This window comes from Psammomys obesus, unplaced genomic scaffold, assembly GCF_907164565.1.
Source record: "Psammomys obesus unplaced genomic scaffold, mPsaObe1.curated_primary_1811, whole genome shotgun sequence".
In the NCBI taxonomy this organism is placed as follows: domain Eukaryota; kingdom Metazoa; phylum Chordata; class Mammalia; order Rodentia; family Muridae; genus Psammomys; species Psammomys obesus.
The window spans coordinates 5,270,981-5,289,256 of record NW_026591598.1 but is presented as its reverse complement, the minus strand read 5'-3'; the positions used below and the strand labels follow the sequence as shown (position 1 = coordinate 5,289,256).

Below are 18,276 nucleotides of genomic sequence, written 5' to 3'. Positions count from 1 at the left end.
AACTCTCAAAAGTTGCCTTCCAATCGCCACAGCAGGATACATGTCGGTGTGCCAAACACACTCGTGCATGCACTTAGGCACGCGTGTACGCTCACTGTGCCATTTTAAACACCTAGCTCTGGAGAAACAGGTCTATATCCAGCTTCAGCAGGAGGATCACACGTTCAAGGCCAGTCTGGACAACTTAGATCTTGTTGTAAAGAAGTGGGGTTCCTTCTGTTGTTGGGTTTCTTGGTTTTTGTTGTTTTTCGAGATAGGGTTTCTCTGTGTAGTCCTGGCTGTCCTGGAACTTACTCTGTAGACCAGGCTGGCCTTGAACGCAGAGATCCACCTGCCTCTGCCTCCTGAGTGCTGGGACCAGAGGCGTATGCCACCACCAAAGGTGTGTGTGGAGGAACTGGGAAGCACAGTGTAGAGCACTTGCCTAGCATGAGACCTAGGCTTAATCCCCTGCACCCACAGTAAAGCTATTCCCAGCCACAAGCTGGAGAGTGACCCTAAATGCTAACCAGGCTTTAGAAAATCAAGTCAAGAGCAGGGACTTTGTCCTGCTTCAAAGCTTGGTGTCCCTCCACTTGACAGCTTTATGACCTCAGGCAACCTGGTCTTCCTTGGCTTTCTCCACGAAAATAGAATCATCAAGCAGATAGTGTGGAATCCTGCATCTGCCCTGTGCTGTAAGCAGGACCCAGCTCCGCGGTTCACTCACTCTTTTCCAGTCAAACTTCACATGCTGAGCAGAAGGAAAACATGACACGATTGGGATTTCACTCAAGAATGTGTCTTTATTGAAGAATTTGTAAGAAAAAAGGATGGACCCTCTGTAAAAAGAGGAGATGTTGCCTCCAAACAGCAGGGAGGAATGAGACCTGGGCGGCTTCCCAGAAGCCGGTGTTTCCGGCATGACTGGCTTCCGTGGCCTGGCAAGACTAGAGTGTGTCACTATAGCCAACAATTCTTACCCACCCCTTCGCAGAGCTCCCCCTCCCCTCCCCAACCCAAGACTCCTACAGCCATTTGCCAATGGCTTCATGAAGACCCAGGAATAGAAGTTTCAGGCTTGTCTCTTAAACGGGTCAAAGTGGGTTTTGCTTTGGAAAATTCACAGGAATGTAGAATGGTTTGAGCTCTTTTAGTCCAACAAAGGGTAAGTACATCCTGCCCCTGTGAAGGGAAGTGGAGCAAAGAACCCCCTCCTGAAGTGCATACTTGTCGGGCAAACAGACTGTCGGTCTGCTCTTTATTAGCATGAAGAATGGAAATAAGGTTAGAAGAATATATAACATTGGTTTAAAAGTCACTGAGTTCCAGGGGCAGAGGGAGCACCCTGCCCTTCTCATTCCAGCAGGTGTTCCTGGCTGCCCCGAGTCCTAGAGACGCTTATTCTTCTCCAGCTGGGAGATTGTCTTCAATCCGCCTGATGAACCTCATCCTGATTTCTGTCACGCCATCTCCCTTCAGAGTGTCCTGGACAAACTTGGCCTCCACAGCCATCTGGACCTGAAGAACAGAATGGACAGATGCCAAACCACAGCCTCTGTGGAACCCCTCAGAGTGAGGCTAGATCAGAAATGCCCATGGAGAGTGTGTGTGTGCATAAAAATGACTAAAATTCAGACATAAACTATACAAATGAAAAAAAAAAAAAACTTCCAATAATTTTTTTTAAAAGGAACTGATTCCCACAGGCACCGGACTGCCAGCCCCAATATTCCATCTGACACCAAAGACAATGGTCTCAAGCTAAATGTGGGTTGCTTACCTGTAATCTCAGCACTTGGGAGGCAGGGGTTAGAGACAAATTTGAAGATAGCCTGTTCTACATATTAAATCCCAAGCTAATTAGGGCTAGAGAGAGGCTATTTCAAAAGAAAAGAGAAAAAGGGCCTCAGTCTACTGGACTGTGATGCAGGAACCAATGTGGGAATGGGCTGCCCTGCACTGCTCACAGCAGCACTGTCGGGCCTGCCGGGGGGAAAGACCAGGACCAGGCGGAGGAGACTAGCTCAGATCCTGTCTCAGCAGCAGTATTCCCCTGGGCAGCAAGGGGGTGGAAGCCAAAGCCCTTTCCTCTCCTTCCTTTAGCCAAGCATTTACCAAGCAGCCACCAGCTCAGAGGCTGTGCAAGGTAAGGAGCTGCACTCACCATCTCCAAGGCTCCTCGCAACACCCCACACAAGAGATTAGAGTAAATGAGGGATGAGTGGTTATCAGGAAGCTCCACAAAGTCCACCAATGGGTTGTTTTCTAAGATGAGGGAGAATTCATCGCCAGCTGGGCTCCAGTTCGTGATACTTGGAGTGATGCCTAAGTACATCTTGAAGGCCACCTGTCAGGGAACACACAACAGCACTGTGGGGACAGTGACAGAACTATACAACTGGGAAGATGTCAGAGGACAGATCTTTAGAGATCTGGGAAGAGAGAAGTGCCTGTGCGGGGCTGCCTTTCTCCTTCAGCACCACACAATTCAGCACTCACTCAATATGTGAATGAGGAGAGTTATTTTTGCTTTATTTCTTCTTTCTGGAGACAGGCCCACACTGTAGCTCAGGCTGGCCTGGGGCTAACTGCTTAGCCTACATTAACCTTGAATTTGCAGTGACTGTCTTTGTCTTCTCAGTGCTGGAATTATAGACCTGAGTCACATCTGGCCCAAGATGCATACTCTCAACCCCCACAATACTCCGCTCCACGTTCAGAGTGGAGGACAGTGGGCTTTCATTTCAGTGACGCAGACACTGCTGGCTTTGTCTGTTTGTAGGTAGGATCTTGCTATGTAGTCATGGCTGACCTATAATTCACTATGCAGACCAGACTGACTACAAACTTCCTGTGACTCTGCTGTCTGTCTCCCAAGCACTGGGATCACAGCATCTCCCACCACATTCAACTACGGTGGGGCCGTAATGTACAAGAAAGACCCTGGCCATTCCTGTCTGGTGGTTATTCCTAGACCACCAGGAAAGTGTCTTTGGTCCAAAGAGCTGCCTAACCAGTCTTTTGGGATACTAAGGGAGACAGTGAGAGCGGTAGGCAATGGTAACTTCAGTGGGGCCAGGTGGCCCAGGTAAATGACCTTAGCAATGACATCAGCAGTTTCCCGAAAGTCATGACATCTTCCAACATTTGAGCGTGCCAAGAAGTCTTCAATCAGTCGGACTCCAATGTTATAGCCCCTTGGAAGGAAATCAGAGAACAGATCATTAAGGGGTCAAAATGTCTTCTATCTAAACATAAGGCTGTTGTCTGCTCAAGGAGGAGATGGGGGTAACACCTGCACGCCCTCCTACATGAGGACAGCCCAGACACGGTGTGCTGGGAGCCTGTTCTGCCTCTTGTGAGAGAGGCACTTACATTCTGTCCAGCTGCTTGTTCACATCTTCATCATTTTCATAGTCCTTGCACAGCTGGGTGACAAGGGCTCCGTAAGTCAGGGTGAAGAGCTCAGAGCTCTGAAAGAGATGCAGAGGGCCATCACGACCAAGCAGCACAAAAGGTTCAGTGAGGGTCTGGATCAGACTAGCTACAAGCACTGGGGTGCAAGGGAAGGCCATCTGGATGCTTGAGGACATCACCCCTGTGGAGTGGTCGTCATGACAGGTCCGCAGCTGCACCACGACAAACTGGCCATAGAAAGCAGACCCAGGCACTGCACGCTCATCTTCCAACACAGCAGTGGCCTCTGCCAACTCAGTCTCTGCCACCTCTGCCAGTTTGGGCCACCTGAACCTGGAGTGCAAGAAAGTCACTGGATTCTGTGATAGGAAGAGCCAGGGCACACACCTTCACCAGCTTCTGTGTGGGGGCAGGTGTGACCAATGACTCCCCCTTAGAGAGGGTCCTGGTATGGAGTCAGGCTGCACCCACAAGGCTTGTGTTCTCTGCTGCTCATGGGAGGAGCTGGCAACTGTGGGAGAGCCTGGGCTGGCAGAGGAGGAAGTTCTAGAGAGCCTGATACCCTAAAGACAATTTCTCTTCAAAGTCACCAGCATGGGAAAAAAAAATAATGATCCTTTGACACACTGCTATAATTATTTCTAAAAAGTGGGTACATCTAAGAAGAACAAATATGGGAGGTTCGTGTGCTAAGGGTTCTTAACAGTTCTTACGGCTTCTCCAGAACGCCTGGGTTTGGTTCCTAGACCCCACAACTAGAGACATCTGCCTATAACTCCATTTCCAGAGGGTCCAACACCCTCTAGCCTCAGCAGCCACCTGCATGTGCACAGTATGCACAGACTCATGCAGGCATACATACAAGATAATAATAAATAATCTTCACAAATAAAACAATAATCTGGGCACTAGTGGCACAAGCCTTTAATCCCAGCCCTCGGGAGGTAGATCTCTGAGTTCCAGGCCAAACTGGTCTACAGAGAAACCCTGTCTCAGAAAACTATAATAATAATAATAATAAATGTTAAATGTAACCAAATTGTGTATGTTCAAGCACACCTGTTATGTCTGTGGGCTGCAGAGATCAAACTGTAAGACTTGGCAGCAAGCACCTTTCTTTACCCACTGAGCCATTGCACCAGCCCAAGAATACACATTTTGTATACCTGGAACTCCAGGCTGATCCAAACTGGTTTCTATTACTGTGCTGGCTACGTTTTTTGTCAGCTTGGCACAAGCTAGGGTCATCTGGAAAGAGGGAGCCTCAATTGAGAAAATGCTTCAACAGTTTGTAGTGGGGACATTTTCTTGATTAACAAACTTTATCATTTAAAAAATATTTATGTGTGTAAGGGCGACTGCCTGCGTGCAAGCATGTGATACCATGTGCATGCCTGGTGCCCGTGGAGGGCAGAAGTGGGCAAACACTAACTTCAGTTCCAGAAGTTAGTATTTACCCTAGGGAACCATCCACATGTTGTGACCCACCCTATGGATAGGAGCTAAGACCCGAACCTCCAAGGTTCAGGCAAAAGCAACAAGCTCTGTTGACCGCTGAGTCACTTCTCTAGCCCCTGGACTAAGGACTGACTTGGCAGGGCCTAGCCTACTGTCTGTGCTGCCACCAGCATGTGGTTCTGGGTTGTATGAAAAAGAGCAAGCCAGTAAACAGCACTCCTTCCTCCTTGGTCTGTGCTTCACCTCCTGCCTACATCTTCCTGCCTTCCTGCCTTCCTGACTTCCCTCAGTGCTGGACTGTGACTGGATCATGCAAGCCAAATAAACCATTTCCTCCCCAAGCTGCTTCTACTCATGGTCTTTATCGCATCAACAGAAAGCAAAGTAGGACAGCAAATTGGTTCCAGAAGTGGGACACTGCTGTGGCAGGCCTGCCATGTTAAAAAACACAGTTTTTAAGGTAGAGAGTTTTTCTTTCTTTCTTTTCTCTCTCTCTTTCTTTCTTTGTTTTGTTTTTGGAGACAGGATTTTTGGAAACTCTGGACTGGCATAGACCAGGCTGGACTTAAAACTCATAGAGATCCTCCTGCCTCTGCCTCCTGAGTGCTACGATTAAAGGTGTGTGCCACCACACCTGACTGACAAAGTAGAGAATCTTGCCGGGGAGACAGTTCAGTAGTTAAGTGCATATACTACTGTTTAAGAAACTTACACTTAGTCCCAAGTACCTACATCAGAAGGCTCACAACCACCTGTAACTCCAAGTTTAAGAGAATCTAAGACCTCTGGCCTCCTTGGGTACCTATGCTCACATGCATATACCCACCACAGACAGACACACATACACATACTTTAAAATAATATTAAATCTTTAAAAGAAAGAAAGGAGGAAGGGAGGAAGGAAGGAAGGAAGGAAGGAAGGAAGGAAGGAAGGAAAGAAAGGAAGAAAGAAGGAAGGAAAGAATGAATCCTGCCAGAACTGGGTAGTTTGGTTCAGCCCAGAGTACTTGTCTAGCAAGCACTGAGTGTGATCCACATGCACACACCCTGAAAATAGAAAAACGGGGCCAGCAAGATGTCCCAGAGGGTAAACACCCTAGCCAACACCTGATGATCTGAGTTTGATCCCTTGGCTCTACTTGGTGGAAAAAGAACGAATCCTGTGAACTGTCCCGACTCCCACATCAGGCACCGTGGCACATATGTGTGCACATACGTAAGTGAAGAAATGTAAAACACATTTAGAGACACCAAAGCCACATACGATTTCAATGTGGCTAGTGAGTTCTACCTGGCTTGGTGATGCAGCTCATTGGTACAGTACTTTCTGCACGTGCACACACACACACACGCACACACACACACACACACACACACACACACACACACACACACACAGTTACTTCAGTTACTTACCAACCAAGAAACAGAAGTGTATATGAAAGGAACTGCAAATACTAGGACTCCAGAGCAAAAATACCAAGACTGCCAGGCACTACTGGAGCTGAAGTGCGAACTGTGTTTGTGTCTGTCCTGCTGGGCATGCCAGGCAAGGGTTCTCACACTGGGGTTCATCCCCAGCCCTGAGAACCACATCTAACAGCACATTTAGTCCAGTGGCTTCCCTCAGAAACAGGACTGCACAACAACAACAACAATCAACGATCCAGCAAGACTGCCCCTGAGCTACTCCCTTCTGAAGACAGCCTTGTCACTGAAGTCACTCTGTGACTCTAAGACTTCTGAGAAAACCAGACGTGGTGGTGGCGGTGGCGCAGGGCTTTAATCCCAGTGCTCAGGAGGCAGAGGCAGGTGGATCTCTGTGAATTCAAGGCCAGCCAGGTCTACAAAGGGAGTCCAGGAAAGCCAGGGCTGTTATACAGAGAAACCCCGTCTTGAAAAAAAAAAAGACTTCTAAGAAAAAAATTCAAAGCATTAAGGCCTAGAATCCTACAACCTTGTGTTCCTCCCACATCACATGCCTTGAGGAGGGTCACTGTAAAAACAATGCTTGCTTGCTTTCTTCTCTCTCTCTCTCTCTTTTTTTGGAGACAGTCTCATTATGCAACCCTAGCTGCCCTGAAATTTGCTATGTTGATCAGGCTGGCCTTGAATTCACAGAGATCCACCTGCCTCTGCCTTCCAAGTACTAGGATTAAAGGTATCCACCACCAAGCCTGGCCAGACCCGGCTACTTTTCATTATCTCATAAAAACTGAGTAAAGCAGAAGGGGCAGTAATCAATCCAGAAGAGACACTGAGACCAGAATGAGGAACGATCAGCTCAAGGTTAAACAGCTAAGTAATGAAAAAGTAATCTGGGGGGACAAAACCCAAATGTTTCCCAGGCAATGCTCAGTGTATCCACGCTACCCCACAACTGCAATATTAATAAGCCCCCTCAATTAAAACAAACCTTAGCTGCACTGAGTCAAAGAAAATCAATGTTGGGAGCAGGAAGCTTCTCTGAACTCAACTAAAACAGTCAGACCAGGGCAGTTTCAGGAGATATACTTGCCAAATATGGCAACTGAAAGGAAGCTATTAAGGAGGGAGTGATTTTTTAGTAAAGTCAAGGGTTTGGCACTAGAATGGCCTGAGCATGAATGGATGGAGACAATCCAGCAGTTACCAGTCCGGAGGGTTGGCCCGAGTGCATTAAATCAGGGAGCTTTCCGTCCATTATTAATGAGCCTTTGGGATAAAGACTCCAACAGCTCTGCCCATCATGACTGCCATTGTGCGCAAACCAGTGTTATTAAGCTCCTTACACATGCAGCTCCCCAGTTCACCAGCAAGAAAAGGCAAGGTCCTGGACAGTTGTGCTCACTCCCACTGAACAGTTATGCTGGACTCTGGGAATGGGGTCCCTGGCTCAGGTTCTCCACCCCTCCTATTAATACACAAGTCTATCTCCAGCTTCAGTTATGGGTAGCCTATTTAGAACAGTGAGCAAATTGAATATAAAACTTAAAGGTCTTCATTCTTTTAAAATAGAAGTGGTGCAGGGCTAAAGAGAGAGAGCTCGGCAGTTAGGATCACTGGCTGTTATTCCAGAAGCCCTGGGTTCAATTCCCACATGGAGGTTTGAAGGCTCATAGCTGTCTACAACTCCCATCCCTGAGGCAGCCCCCAGCACTGAGGGGAAACAGGGTGTCAGCAAATAAGCAATGAAACAGGACCCTGTCCAGGCCACTAAAACAATCCTGTTGTTGGGACATTTCTATCTATGTCACACAGCACATGCTTACTAAGGTTAAAGTCTAGGGCTTCATCGCTGCATCTATCATTGTACCTAACAAGGAGCTCTGCACACAGCTGGGGGCTCAGGTAAAGTTTGCTGGACAGATGGACTGTTTCTGTTAGCAGGGACTGAAAAACAAAAGACATCAGATCAGCTGGGTACATTAGCCATTTAGGTCTTGGAAGGTTATGTGAAATACAGTGATTATGTGCTCAAAGCTGGGTAACCTGGAAGAGGGCCACCAGAGGGGTATCATCCCCAAACAGAAGAAAGAGCAGGTCAAAACCAGATACTTTGGCTCAGTAGGGCAGAGGTGCTGCTGCCATGCCTGATGATCTAGGTCAGATCCCCAGAAACCACATGGTAGAGAAAACTGACTCCTGCAAGTTGTCCTCTGACCTCCACAAATACTGTGGCACATCCTCCCTGTGCTGGCTAATTTTATATCAACTTGACATGAGCTAGAGTCATCTGAAAGAAATATCGGCTGAGAAAATGCCTCCGCAAGACTGTAAGGCATTTTCCCCCCTCTTCTTCACACCAGATTTCTCTCTGTAGCCTTGGCTGGCCTGGACTTGATTTGTAAACCAGGCTAGCCTTGAACTCAAGAGATCGGCCTGCCTCTGCCTCCCTGAGTGCTGGGATTACAGGCACATGTTCAAATTGTCTTGACTAATGATTGGAGGAGGGCCTACCCATTGTAGGTGGTACCATCCCTGGGCTGATGATCCTGGGTTCTAAAAGACAGCAGGCTGAGCAAGCCAGGATGAACAAGAAGTAAGCAGCATTCCCCTGTGGCTTCTACATCAACTCCTGCCTCCTGGTCTGCTTGAGTTCCTGCCCTCACTGTTATATAGAAGTTGGAAGCAAGCCTGGATACATCGGAAAACCTTGTTTCAGGAACACATAGGTGGCCACAGGGATCATGAGGCAAGCCCTGAGTAGGTATCAGCAGGAACTGAGTACAAAAATGTATTCCCATGGGCGGTGGTGGTGCACACCTTTAACTGCAGAGCTCAGGAGGCAGAGGCAGGCAGATCTCTGTGAGTTTGAGGCCAGCCTGATCTATAGATCAAATTCCAGGACAGCCAAGGCTACACAGAGAAACTCTGTCTCAAGAAAACAACAAATAATAATAATAAAATAAAAAGAACAAAACAAAGAAAAGAAAAAATACATTCCTTAATTTCATTCATTCAACGGATAGACTGCTCAGTGGCAGGCACTGTTCTACATGCTAGGACTGGAGCACTGAAAGGAACAAACCCTTGTTCCCCTTGAGTTCCCATTCCCACGGGGCAGACTGAAAAAGAAACAAGTAGCTTGGGGGATGGGGTAGAGCACAGCTTTAGTCCAAGCACTCTAGGCAGAGACAGGTGGATTTCTGAGTTCGAGGCCAGCCTGGTCTACACAGCTAGGGCTACACAGAGAAACCTTGTCTCAAAGAAACAAAAACAAAACAAGTAAACACAGGATTTATAATGAGATACTTAAAAAAAAAAAAAAGAAGAAGAAGAAGAAGAAGAAAAAGAAAAAGAAAAAAAAAGACAGTGCTATGAGGAAACCAGCCTGGAGAAGAAGGACAGAGAACCAGTCAGGTGTCCAGGAAAGGCCTCTCTCAGGCCATAGGATCTGAGCATGTGTGAATGAAGGAGTACAAATGGGGGCAGGCTGTTCAGTCAGAGGCAGCGGCAGTTGTAGAAAGAAGCCTTGAGGGCAGGAGCTGGAAGGGGTGACTGCAGATATATACTTAAGGGATGCTAAATATTTCAATCCTGCGGCTGGACAGATGGCTTAGAAGTTAAGAATCCTTACTGCTCTTGCAGAGGACCCAGGTTCAGTTCCTGGCATCCCATCAGGTGACACATAACTACCTGTCACCCCAGTTCCAAGGGGTTCAATACCCTCTTGGCCCCAAGCGCACCTGCACTCATGTGGTGTACATAAACTCACGCTGGCAAACACAGATATACATAAAATAAAAACAAGGGGGCTGGAGAGAGAGAAATTAAGAGGTTAAGAGCATTGGCTGCTCTTCCAGAGGACCTGGGTTCAATTCCCAGCAACCACATGGTGGTTCACAACCATCTGTAATGAAATCTGATTCCCCCTTCTGGCAGCATGAAGACAGAGCACTTGTAACATAAAATAAATAAATAAATCTTTAAAATAAAACAATAAACAACTCATAGAGACAAAAATATAAACTTAAAAAATAATACTTCAATACTACCAGGTATGGTGGCACGTGCCTTTAATTCCAGCACTTGGGATGCAGAGGCAGGAGGATCTCTGTGGTTTCCAGGCTAGCTTGGTTTATATAACAAGTTTAACAAACAGAAACAAACAACATTAATACTGATTCCAGGAGAAAACAAACAAATACTGATAACAAGATAAAAAGACTAAGGATTAAGTATCGCTGCTCCTATCACCAAGGAAACACCATCCCCTTAATTTAATACCATTAGCCAGACATGGTAGCACAAGCCTGTGATCCTAGCACTTGGAGGGCAGAAGCAGGTAGAGCTCTGTAAATTCAAAGACAGCCAGGGCTCTGTTACACAGAGAAATTCTGTCTCTGTCTCGAAAAAAAAAAAAAAAAATTTAACACTATCTCATCTAATCTTAAGTATCACTGTCCCCATCTCATAGCTTAAGAAACTAATGATCAACGGAAAATGCCAAGGCATTTTTTTTCTCCAACATGATGTTTTCTAGCACAATAGTCTCAACTACTGTTGTTTCTTCCAACACCCCCCCTCGTGTGTGTGTGTACACTGCTTAGCTACACCCTCAGTCCTCTGAAAGTAATTCTTAGTCATCCACAGAATATGTTAAAAAACACACAAATCCCTGGAAAATGTAAATGAATACATGTGTATGGTGGAGTTTTTTTGTTTTTGTTTTTACATATTGTGTTTGAAGTGCCAGGATCAAACCTAGCTTCAGTCACTGAGTATGTGTTTGTGTATTTAATATTTGTGCAGAGATGATTCATCACTATCAGCAGTTTCTCAAAAGTGGTCTGAGAGAGAAAGGGTTAAGAACTAGCCTAGAGCTGGATATGGTGGCTCACACCTTTGATCCCAGCAATCAGGGGGCCAGAAACAGGTGGATCTCTGAGTTCAGGCCAGTCTGGTCTACAGGACAGCCAGGGCTACACAGAAAAACCCTTTCTCAAAGAACAAACAACAATAAAGAACTAGCCTGGAATAACGGGGCTTCCATTTGTGGTGGTTGTTTCTGGTATAAGACAAGAAGGCATGAAGAAAGCCCAATCATCCTGTCTAGAGCAGAGTACATAGGTTCCCCAGGTACATCTACCCGCTACATACCCTTAGATTGTCTGGTGAAGTCTGAACTCAGAGTTTCCTGCATATGCATTCTGCCACTGAGCTTCTAACCTGATGAAGGCACGCCCCACCCCCATCTGTGCGTATTAAGAAAAAGTTTCAAGTAGCCCAGGCTGGCCTCCATCTTATTATGGACTAAGGACGACCTTGAATCCCTCCCTGATCCTCTTCCTCTATCATCCCAGGACTGGGATTACAGGCACTAGTGACCAAGCTCCGTTTACGTGGTGCTGGGAATTAAACCCGGGGCCCTGTGCGTGCTAAGCAGACACTCTACCAACTTGAGCCACGTCTCCATCCCCAGACGCTTCATTTTAAGCTCCAAAACAAAGTTCTGCAAAAGAATACAAAAGAAAAGAAAGAAAGAAAGAAAGAAAGGAAGGAAGAAAGGAAGGACAGACGGACAAGGAAGGAAGGAAGGAAGGAAGGAAGGAAGGAAGGAAGGAAGGAAGGAAGGAAGGAAGGAAGGACGGACAGACGGACCAGGCAAGCCTCTTAACTTGGAGAAAACGGATATCCACCTTACTCTCCAGCCCCAGCCCAGCCTTTTGCGATTACACACTGTCCCACTACTCCCAGGCCGGGAAAAGAACCAGCTATCCTCTCAACCATTAGAGGGGCCACTGAGTACTTAGCCTTGCTCATGCTTTTATGTGTTAGATGGCAAGTTCCCTTCTGACAAGACCACTATCTAAGCTAGTTTCACAACGCCCATACTGTATACTCAGTAGTCTAAAATATTCACTCTGTTGGTGGAGAGAGGCATGGGTTCAAATCCTAACTCTTCCTAAGTGTACATCTGGACGTCACATAACCTTCCCTGAGCTGTAAATGGCCATTAACATTATCCACCTAGTAGGGTTACCCTGTTAAAACGACAAAATGTAAGCAACAGCCAAGCACCAAACACACAATAAGAGTAAGTGGTTGTTACTGTTATTGATTACCGTCGCTGTTGTTGGTCTAGGACAGAGTTGCACTCGACCCGGGCTGGGGAGGCAACTCGGGTTCTCCAACCTGCCCCAATTCAGGACGCCTAGGGACTGCCCCACCTTGGGGCCGGCCCATCCCACAGCTCACAGCAGGACTCTGACAATCACTTGGAGCACCTGCACCAGGCCCCTTCCCAGGAAGCTTCAATTCCGCCCGGCGGGTCACGCGCTCAGAGTTACCATTTTCTTGCTCTCGGTGCCACGGTTCGCCTGCCTCGACATGGTGCCCACCGCGCAGCGCTGCCTCGCCTCCCCTCGTCACAGCCCTGATCCCGGACCCCTGAAGGCGCCGATTCAACCCAGCCGCGGCCCCTCAGCGTCCAGGACTGACCGGGCCCGCCTTACTGCGCCTGCGCAGTCTGGCGCGGAGCACCACGGGACTTGTGGTTCGATCCACCAAAGTCAGGCTACAGCATCCGACATTTCCACCGGAAGTCCCGCCCCTTGTTCAGCGAGAACTACAGCTCCCCGACTGCTGCAAACGCCCGGCTGGCTGCTCCATTCTGGCCACTAGGTGGCATCCGCATCTTGTGGTAATCCTGTTATTGTTCACAGAGTGTCCTTATTTTCCTCCCCCACGACTGGCTCTGAGATACTCTGCAAATTCCTCTCCTGGATTGGTCTTGGAAAGTCCCTATTTTAAACTGTCTTCTGTTGCTGCGGTTCAGCTTCAGAAGCTCTCAGGACGTCCTGGAACACTAGCAGTGGCTCACACGGAGATCTAAGTTCATTATTAAAAGTTTGAATGACCACGTGTGGACGCTGTGTCAGGCTAGTTAATGGCTTTCTCTTCCAACTGCCATCTGTTCTCAAACCCCAAACACAGCCAGGCCCGGCATCCTACCACCTGTGGCCCAATGATCCAGTCTTTTAAATAAGTTCCAACTCACTCGTCACTTTCTCACCCTCCCTTCTCGAGAACAGCTACACTGCCTAGTTCCCAGAAAACAAAGATGCCAGCTGTGGTGGCAGTCAGTGCTGAGTTCTAATCCCAGGCTTGCCATGTGAGGCCAGGTGCTGGAGTCCTCTCTGTTGCTGGAAAGATTGATGAGACATGAGCTCAGATACTGCATACAGAAAAGACAGAGAGTAAATGTGATTCCCTTCCAACTATGCTATGAAGACAGTCCAACCAATCCAAACACAGCCCAATAAATGTTGAGGATTGCGAATATGCTGGCTGACCAAACCCTCCTTACCAATCGCCAAGGCAAAGTCCTGTGGTCATGGAGCACAGCTCTAGCCATCTCTCCTTAGTGGTCAGCCCTGAGGGTGCTGGGGTGGGAAGGATGTCTCACTTCCACCTGCTCGCCTGACTCTGCAGCAGCTGTAGACTCTGGTGCTCCTCACCACCCAGCCTTCACCATGACAACTGGTCTGTCCAGCCAGCTAGGCTGAGAGAAGGCTGGAGGGGCCAAGGGTTCTCCCAGTCGCTCCCTGTGGGTGTAGGGCTGGTCATTATTATACCCTTCTCCTGGTGGCACAAACATTCTGGGGCCTCCCTGGAGGCAGAGATCTCTGATTCTCTGATTCAAGGGGCTACATGACGGTGTACAGAAGGGGGTATGGGAAATCAGAGGTCTTAGGAGACCTCTGCAGCTAGTCAAGAGCCTCCTACATTCCCGGGAAAGAGGACAGCTGAGGTGAAAACTACAGTTGGCCAGCCTGCCTGTCGGTCTCAGCTCCTCCCTGCCGGCTGCCTTGGCTGCCCACAGAAACCTGAGTCACAGTCACAGCCAGTGCCTGACCCCACCCAGCCTGTGTCAGGCAAGGCGGTTCTGGACAGACAGGAGGTGGAGCCTCTCCTTGCCTGTCTCACGGCCTCTGATTTGTCCTCCCTTTGCCTGTGATTCCTGCACTTGGCCCTGCTTTCTCTTTGGAACTCTGGGGACTCATCTTCTTAGAGTCATCAGTTTTGAATTAAGGGTGGGGGCGAGACCCATGTATTGATCTATAAGGTCTCACTCACCCTTGCTCAGACTGAAACCTAAAATCTCCTTGGAGTGGCTGTTAGGAGTAGAGTGCATGCTTTGTAAGGGCAAGGCCCTGAGTTTCACCTCCAGCACAAACAAAACTCCCTACACAGCAGGTCCCGAGCTCTAAGGGCTGTTTCCATCAGTTTTTTAACTCCAATCCCTCCCTACCACCTCTAGGGAGTAGAACATTTAGGAAACCAGATACCCCTCTCCACCCTCATCCCTTGTTCCCTAGAGAAGTCAGTAGGAACTTAAGAAACTCAAGGTCATCCTCGGCTATATAGTGTGTTCACGACCAGCCTTGGCTACAAGAGATCCTATCTCAGGGAGAAAAAAAAAAACAAAAAACAGAAAAAAAGAGAAGGCCGAGGACCAGTTTCTCATCCTGGTAGGAGCACTGAACAAAGACTTCCTCCAAGGCACCCAAAGGCTTGACCTCTGTAGTACTGAATTTTAGTTCCTCCTGCCTCCAAACCTCGGCCCTTCCTCCTCCTTAAGAGCTGGAGGGAGAGAGGCAGCTGGTCATCACTACCCTGAAGGACATTTCCCAGTCCCGGTGTCAAGCAGTGGGCCCCGGAGGCTAACGCTCCTCAGTCTAAACCACACGCAGCCCCTCCCCCTATTTGAGCAGTGCGGTGGGGGTGGGGCTGGGGCGGGAATGAGAATCTGGTGGCAGTACTTTCCGCTGCCCCCCAAAAGGCTCCTCCCACTTCCTACTTTGTGGGGGTGGAGGCAGCATCCCAGGCCTCTGTCCTGAGATATCTATCTCGGAGTCAAATATCCCAGCCGCTTTCTTAAATACGTGGTGGGCTCTAACTTGGCTCTCCCCTGTCAGACCTAGGAGACTGGGGGCGCTTTTGCTCCAGCCTTCCTCCTAGGACAATCTGCAAGGGGACGTCGTCCTGATCTTCAGTCAGGATTTGCACCAACACCAGCTTCACTAGCTCTTGCCTGTTTCCGTGGAGGGGGAGGAGACTCCTCTGGGCGGCTGAGACGACAAAGTTCCCGGCCTCTCTGCTGAACGGGCAGGATATCCTCTTGGGGCTTCAGCCCCATTTGTTACTCGTACCCACGATTGCACCTTCTGAGAAGGCATGTGGAGCCATCGCCTAACCCCAAACATAGAGACAGCAGCCTTTTCTTAATAAAGAAATAAGCAAGAAAAAATAAAAATAAATAAATAAAATCTTTGTTAGTCCTCAGTTGTTGGGTTTGGGGTCCTGGTCAGGTGCAGGGAGAAATAAGAAATATCCACACCACCTGCTGCCTACCCCAACCTCATTATAGAGCCCTGGCTCCCCCCACCCACCAAGGCATCCTCCGGGGCTCTCTATGGGCCAGTCAGCTCTGCCAGAACCCTCTGGTCCCTCCTGTTGCCTGACTCTCAGATACCCTCCTAGTCTACAGTACCAAAGATTGTGAAAAGGTGCAGGACTCATGATCTGAGAGGCAAGGGCTCCTCAGTTTTGATGCCATGAATATTCTGTGTCTGCTAATTTTTTGTTGTAAGATTTCTGTGTTGTAGGATTTTTTTATATATAATTTATTTTTATTTTATGTACATTGGTGTTGTGACTGCATATATATGTATGAGGGTGTCAGATCCCCTGGAACAGAAGTTGCAGACTGCAGCCATTTGTGAGCTGCCATGTAGGTACTGGGGATTGAACTCGGGTCCATCTAGAAGAGCAGCCAGTTCTCTTAACGGCTGAACCGTCTCTCCAGCCCTCATGTTGCAGGGTATTTAAGCCATATTCTTGGCTCCCATTCACTAGATGCCAATAGCACCCTAAGTTCTAACAAACCAAAGTGTCATTAAACATTGACAGATATCCCCTAGAGTGTCTGTGTGAATGCAAAGACGCCTTTGGTAGAGGACCATTGATAGAGTCTAACACCACACACCTGAACTACCCAATCCACAGACCTCCCCAGAGTCAGCCCCAGATGATTAGATGCAAGTGCAGACTTCCAGTTTTCATCTCTCTCCCATCTTAGATTCTCTTGGTCCTCAACAGCTTCCCAGGATCTATATCTGTGAGTCAGTGGCATTTCAGTTCTCCCCTCCAATTAAGTCCATTGCCCCCTCCTTTATTCCAGAATTCTCGACACTTTGGGAATCTTACTACTCCCATCTTTTTCCATGCAATAACCTCAGGACACTGACAGGAAGGCAGAAGAAGAACCATTCCAGAGGGTAGGCCCCTTGTTGGGGTCTGCTCCCAAATTATCCAGTATAAACTCTGCAGGGGTCCAGCTCTGGAAGACGCAGACCTTTAGACCTCTGACTTCACCAAGGACGGTCATGGACTCCATCATCCATACAGTCACAGTCACCTCATCCTGCAGATGGGATGACTAACAGCAAATATGGAAGGTCGTCTTAATCCTCTTTTACATTTGAATTCCCTTCATCATCAAAACCATCATCATTACCATCATATTATTCAGCACATCCCACATGCCAGGCTCTAAGCTAAGCACCTCATCTGCATTGTCTAATTTTTACAATGACCCCCAAAATACTTCATGGCACTATTTTATTTATTTACTGTGAAGCAGGTCTCATGCATCCCAGTTGCCTTCAAAGTTTGAGGTCAGCCTGGTCTACAGAGTAAGTTCCAGGACAGCCAAGGCTACACAGAGAAACCCTGTCTTAAAAAACAAAACAGCCAGGTGTGGTAATACACATCTGTAATCCTAGTACTCGAACTCGGGAAGGGGGAGGCAGAGGCAGGAGGATCTCTGTGAGTTGGAGGCTAGCCTGCTCTACAGAGCAAGTTCCAGGACATCCAGGGCTCTGTTACAGAGAAACTCTGAAGAAAGAGAGAAAAGAAAGAAAGACAAAACAAACAAAAAATTAGTGGCATGTGCCTTTAATCCCAGCACTAGAGAAGAGGAAAGCAGATTTCTGTGAGTTCTAGGCCTGTCTAGTCTACATAATGAGTTTCAGGCCAGCCAGGGCTATGTAGTGAGACTCTGTGTTTTATGTGTGTGTGTATATGTTTATATATATTAACATATATGTAATACATAGTATATGTTATATATATACACACACACATATGGTTTCAGGAAAGTTGGCACTTGTTTTAAGATTAGCTCTAGTTGCTGAGCCTTCAAGTATCATCCTTTTTTTTTTTAAGTTTTTTTTCTTTTATAATTTATTTAATTTTACTTTATACAAATTGGCTGGTTTGAGGGTATCGGATCCTATGGAAACGGAGTTACAGACAGCTGTGAGATGCCATGTGGGTGCTGGAAATCGAACCTAGGTCCTTTGGAAGAGCAGACAATGTTCTTAACCACTGAGCTATCTCTCCAGCCCCGTATCATCCTTTTTCTAAAAGTCACTCTCAGTCTCCAGTCCTGTCCAGTCTCCCCGGAGGACTCAAGGCTCCAGCTACTTACTGCACAGTGCTGGAGATACTGCTCCTAAGTTGCTGAAAACCTCTGCCATTTTAGTGCCCACCCTCTCCCGCTGAAAGACTGCTCCGTGGTGAAACTGCTCTAAGAAGGATCAAATGGTTGGGAAGGAGGTGCAGGGAGACAGTGTCTGACTGGCCCTAATTGATGCACAACTAGAGAACTAGAGAACTGACCTCCAGGTCAGGACAAAGAGCAGGACTAGGGTAGGCAGAGCCCAGCTACCCCTCCTTCCTCCCTGCAGCAGCACATCCACTATTGATCCACCTTCCCAGCAAGCTCCCTGCAGCCTGTCCCAGGCCAGGCCTGACTTGGCTCGAGGTCCTCAACTCAGCTGGCATGAACCAGGCGATAGGAGAGCTCACTCCAGAACGCTGAGCCTGGATATTTTGGGAGAGGAGGGTGAAGAAAGGCGTATTACTCTT

The 18,276-nt window shown here is 47.9% G+C and overlaps 1 protein-coding gene across 1 annotated transcript; it reads right to left on the bottom strand.

Moving 5' to 3' along the window:
- Positions 1-765: 765 nt before the first annotated feature.
- Positions 766-12,806, bottom strand: Trappc3 (trafficking protein particle complex subunit 3). Its single transcript, XM_055611395.1, has 5 exons — positions 12,630-12,806; positions 3,358-3,455; positions 3,080-3,179; positions 2,147-2,329; positions 766-1,500 (listed from the first exon to the last, which is right to left on the bottom strand). The coding sequence occupies exons 1-5, from the start codon at positions 12,669-12,671 to the stop codon at positions 1,381-1,383; spliced, it is 543 nt and encodes a 180-aa protein (XP_055467370.1). The 5' UTR covers positions 12,672-12,806; the 3' UTR covers positions 766-1,380.
- Between the last annotated feature and the right edge of the window lie 5,470 nt (positions 12,807-18,276).

Bases quoted from the DNA above. Each gene is read 5' to 3' on its own strand.
- Trappc3 (XM_055611395.1), bottom strand. From the start codon at position 12,671: ATGTCGAGGCAGGCGAACCGTGGCACCGAGAGCAAGAAAATG. The intron at 3,456-12,629 runs GTAACTCTGAGC...CATCTCTTTCAG, and splicing joins GCACCGAGAGCAAGAAAATG to AGCTCTGAGCTCTTCACCCT. The intron at 3,180-3,357 runs GTAAGTGCCTCT...TTTCCTTCCAAG, and splicing joins AACAAGCAGCTGGACAGAAT to GGGCTATAACATTGGAGTCC.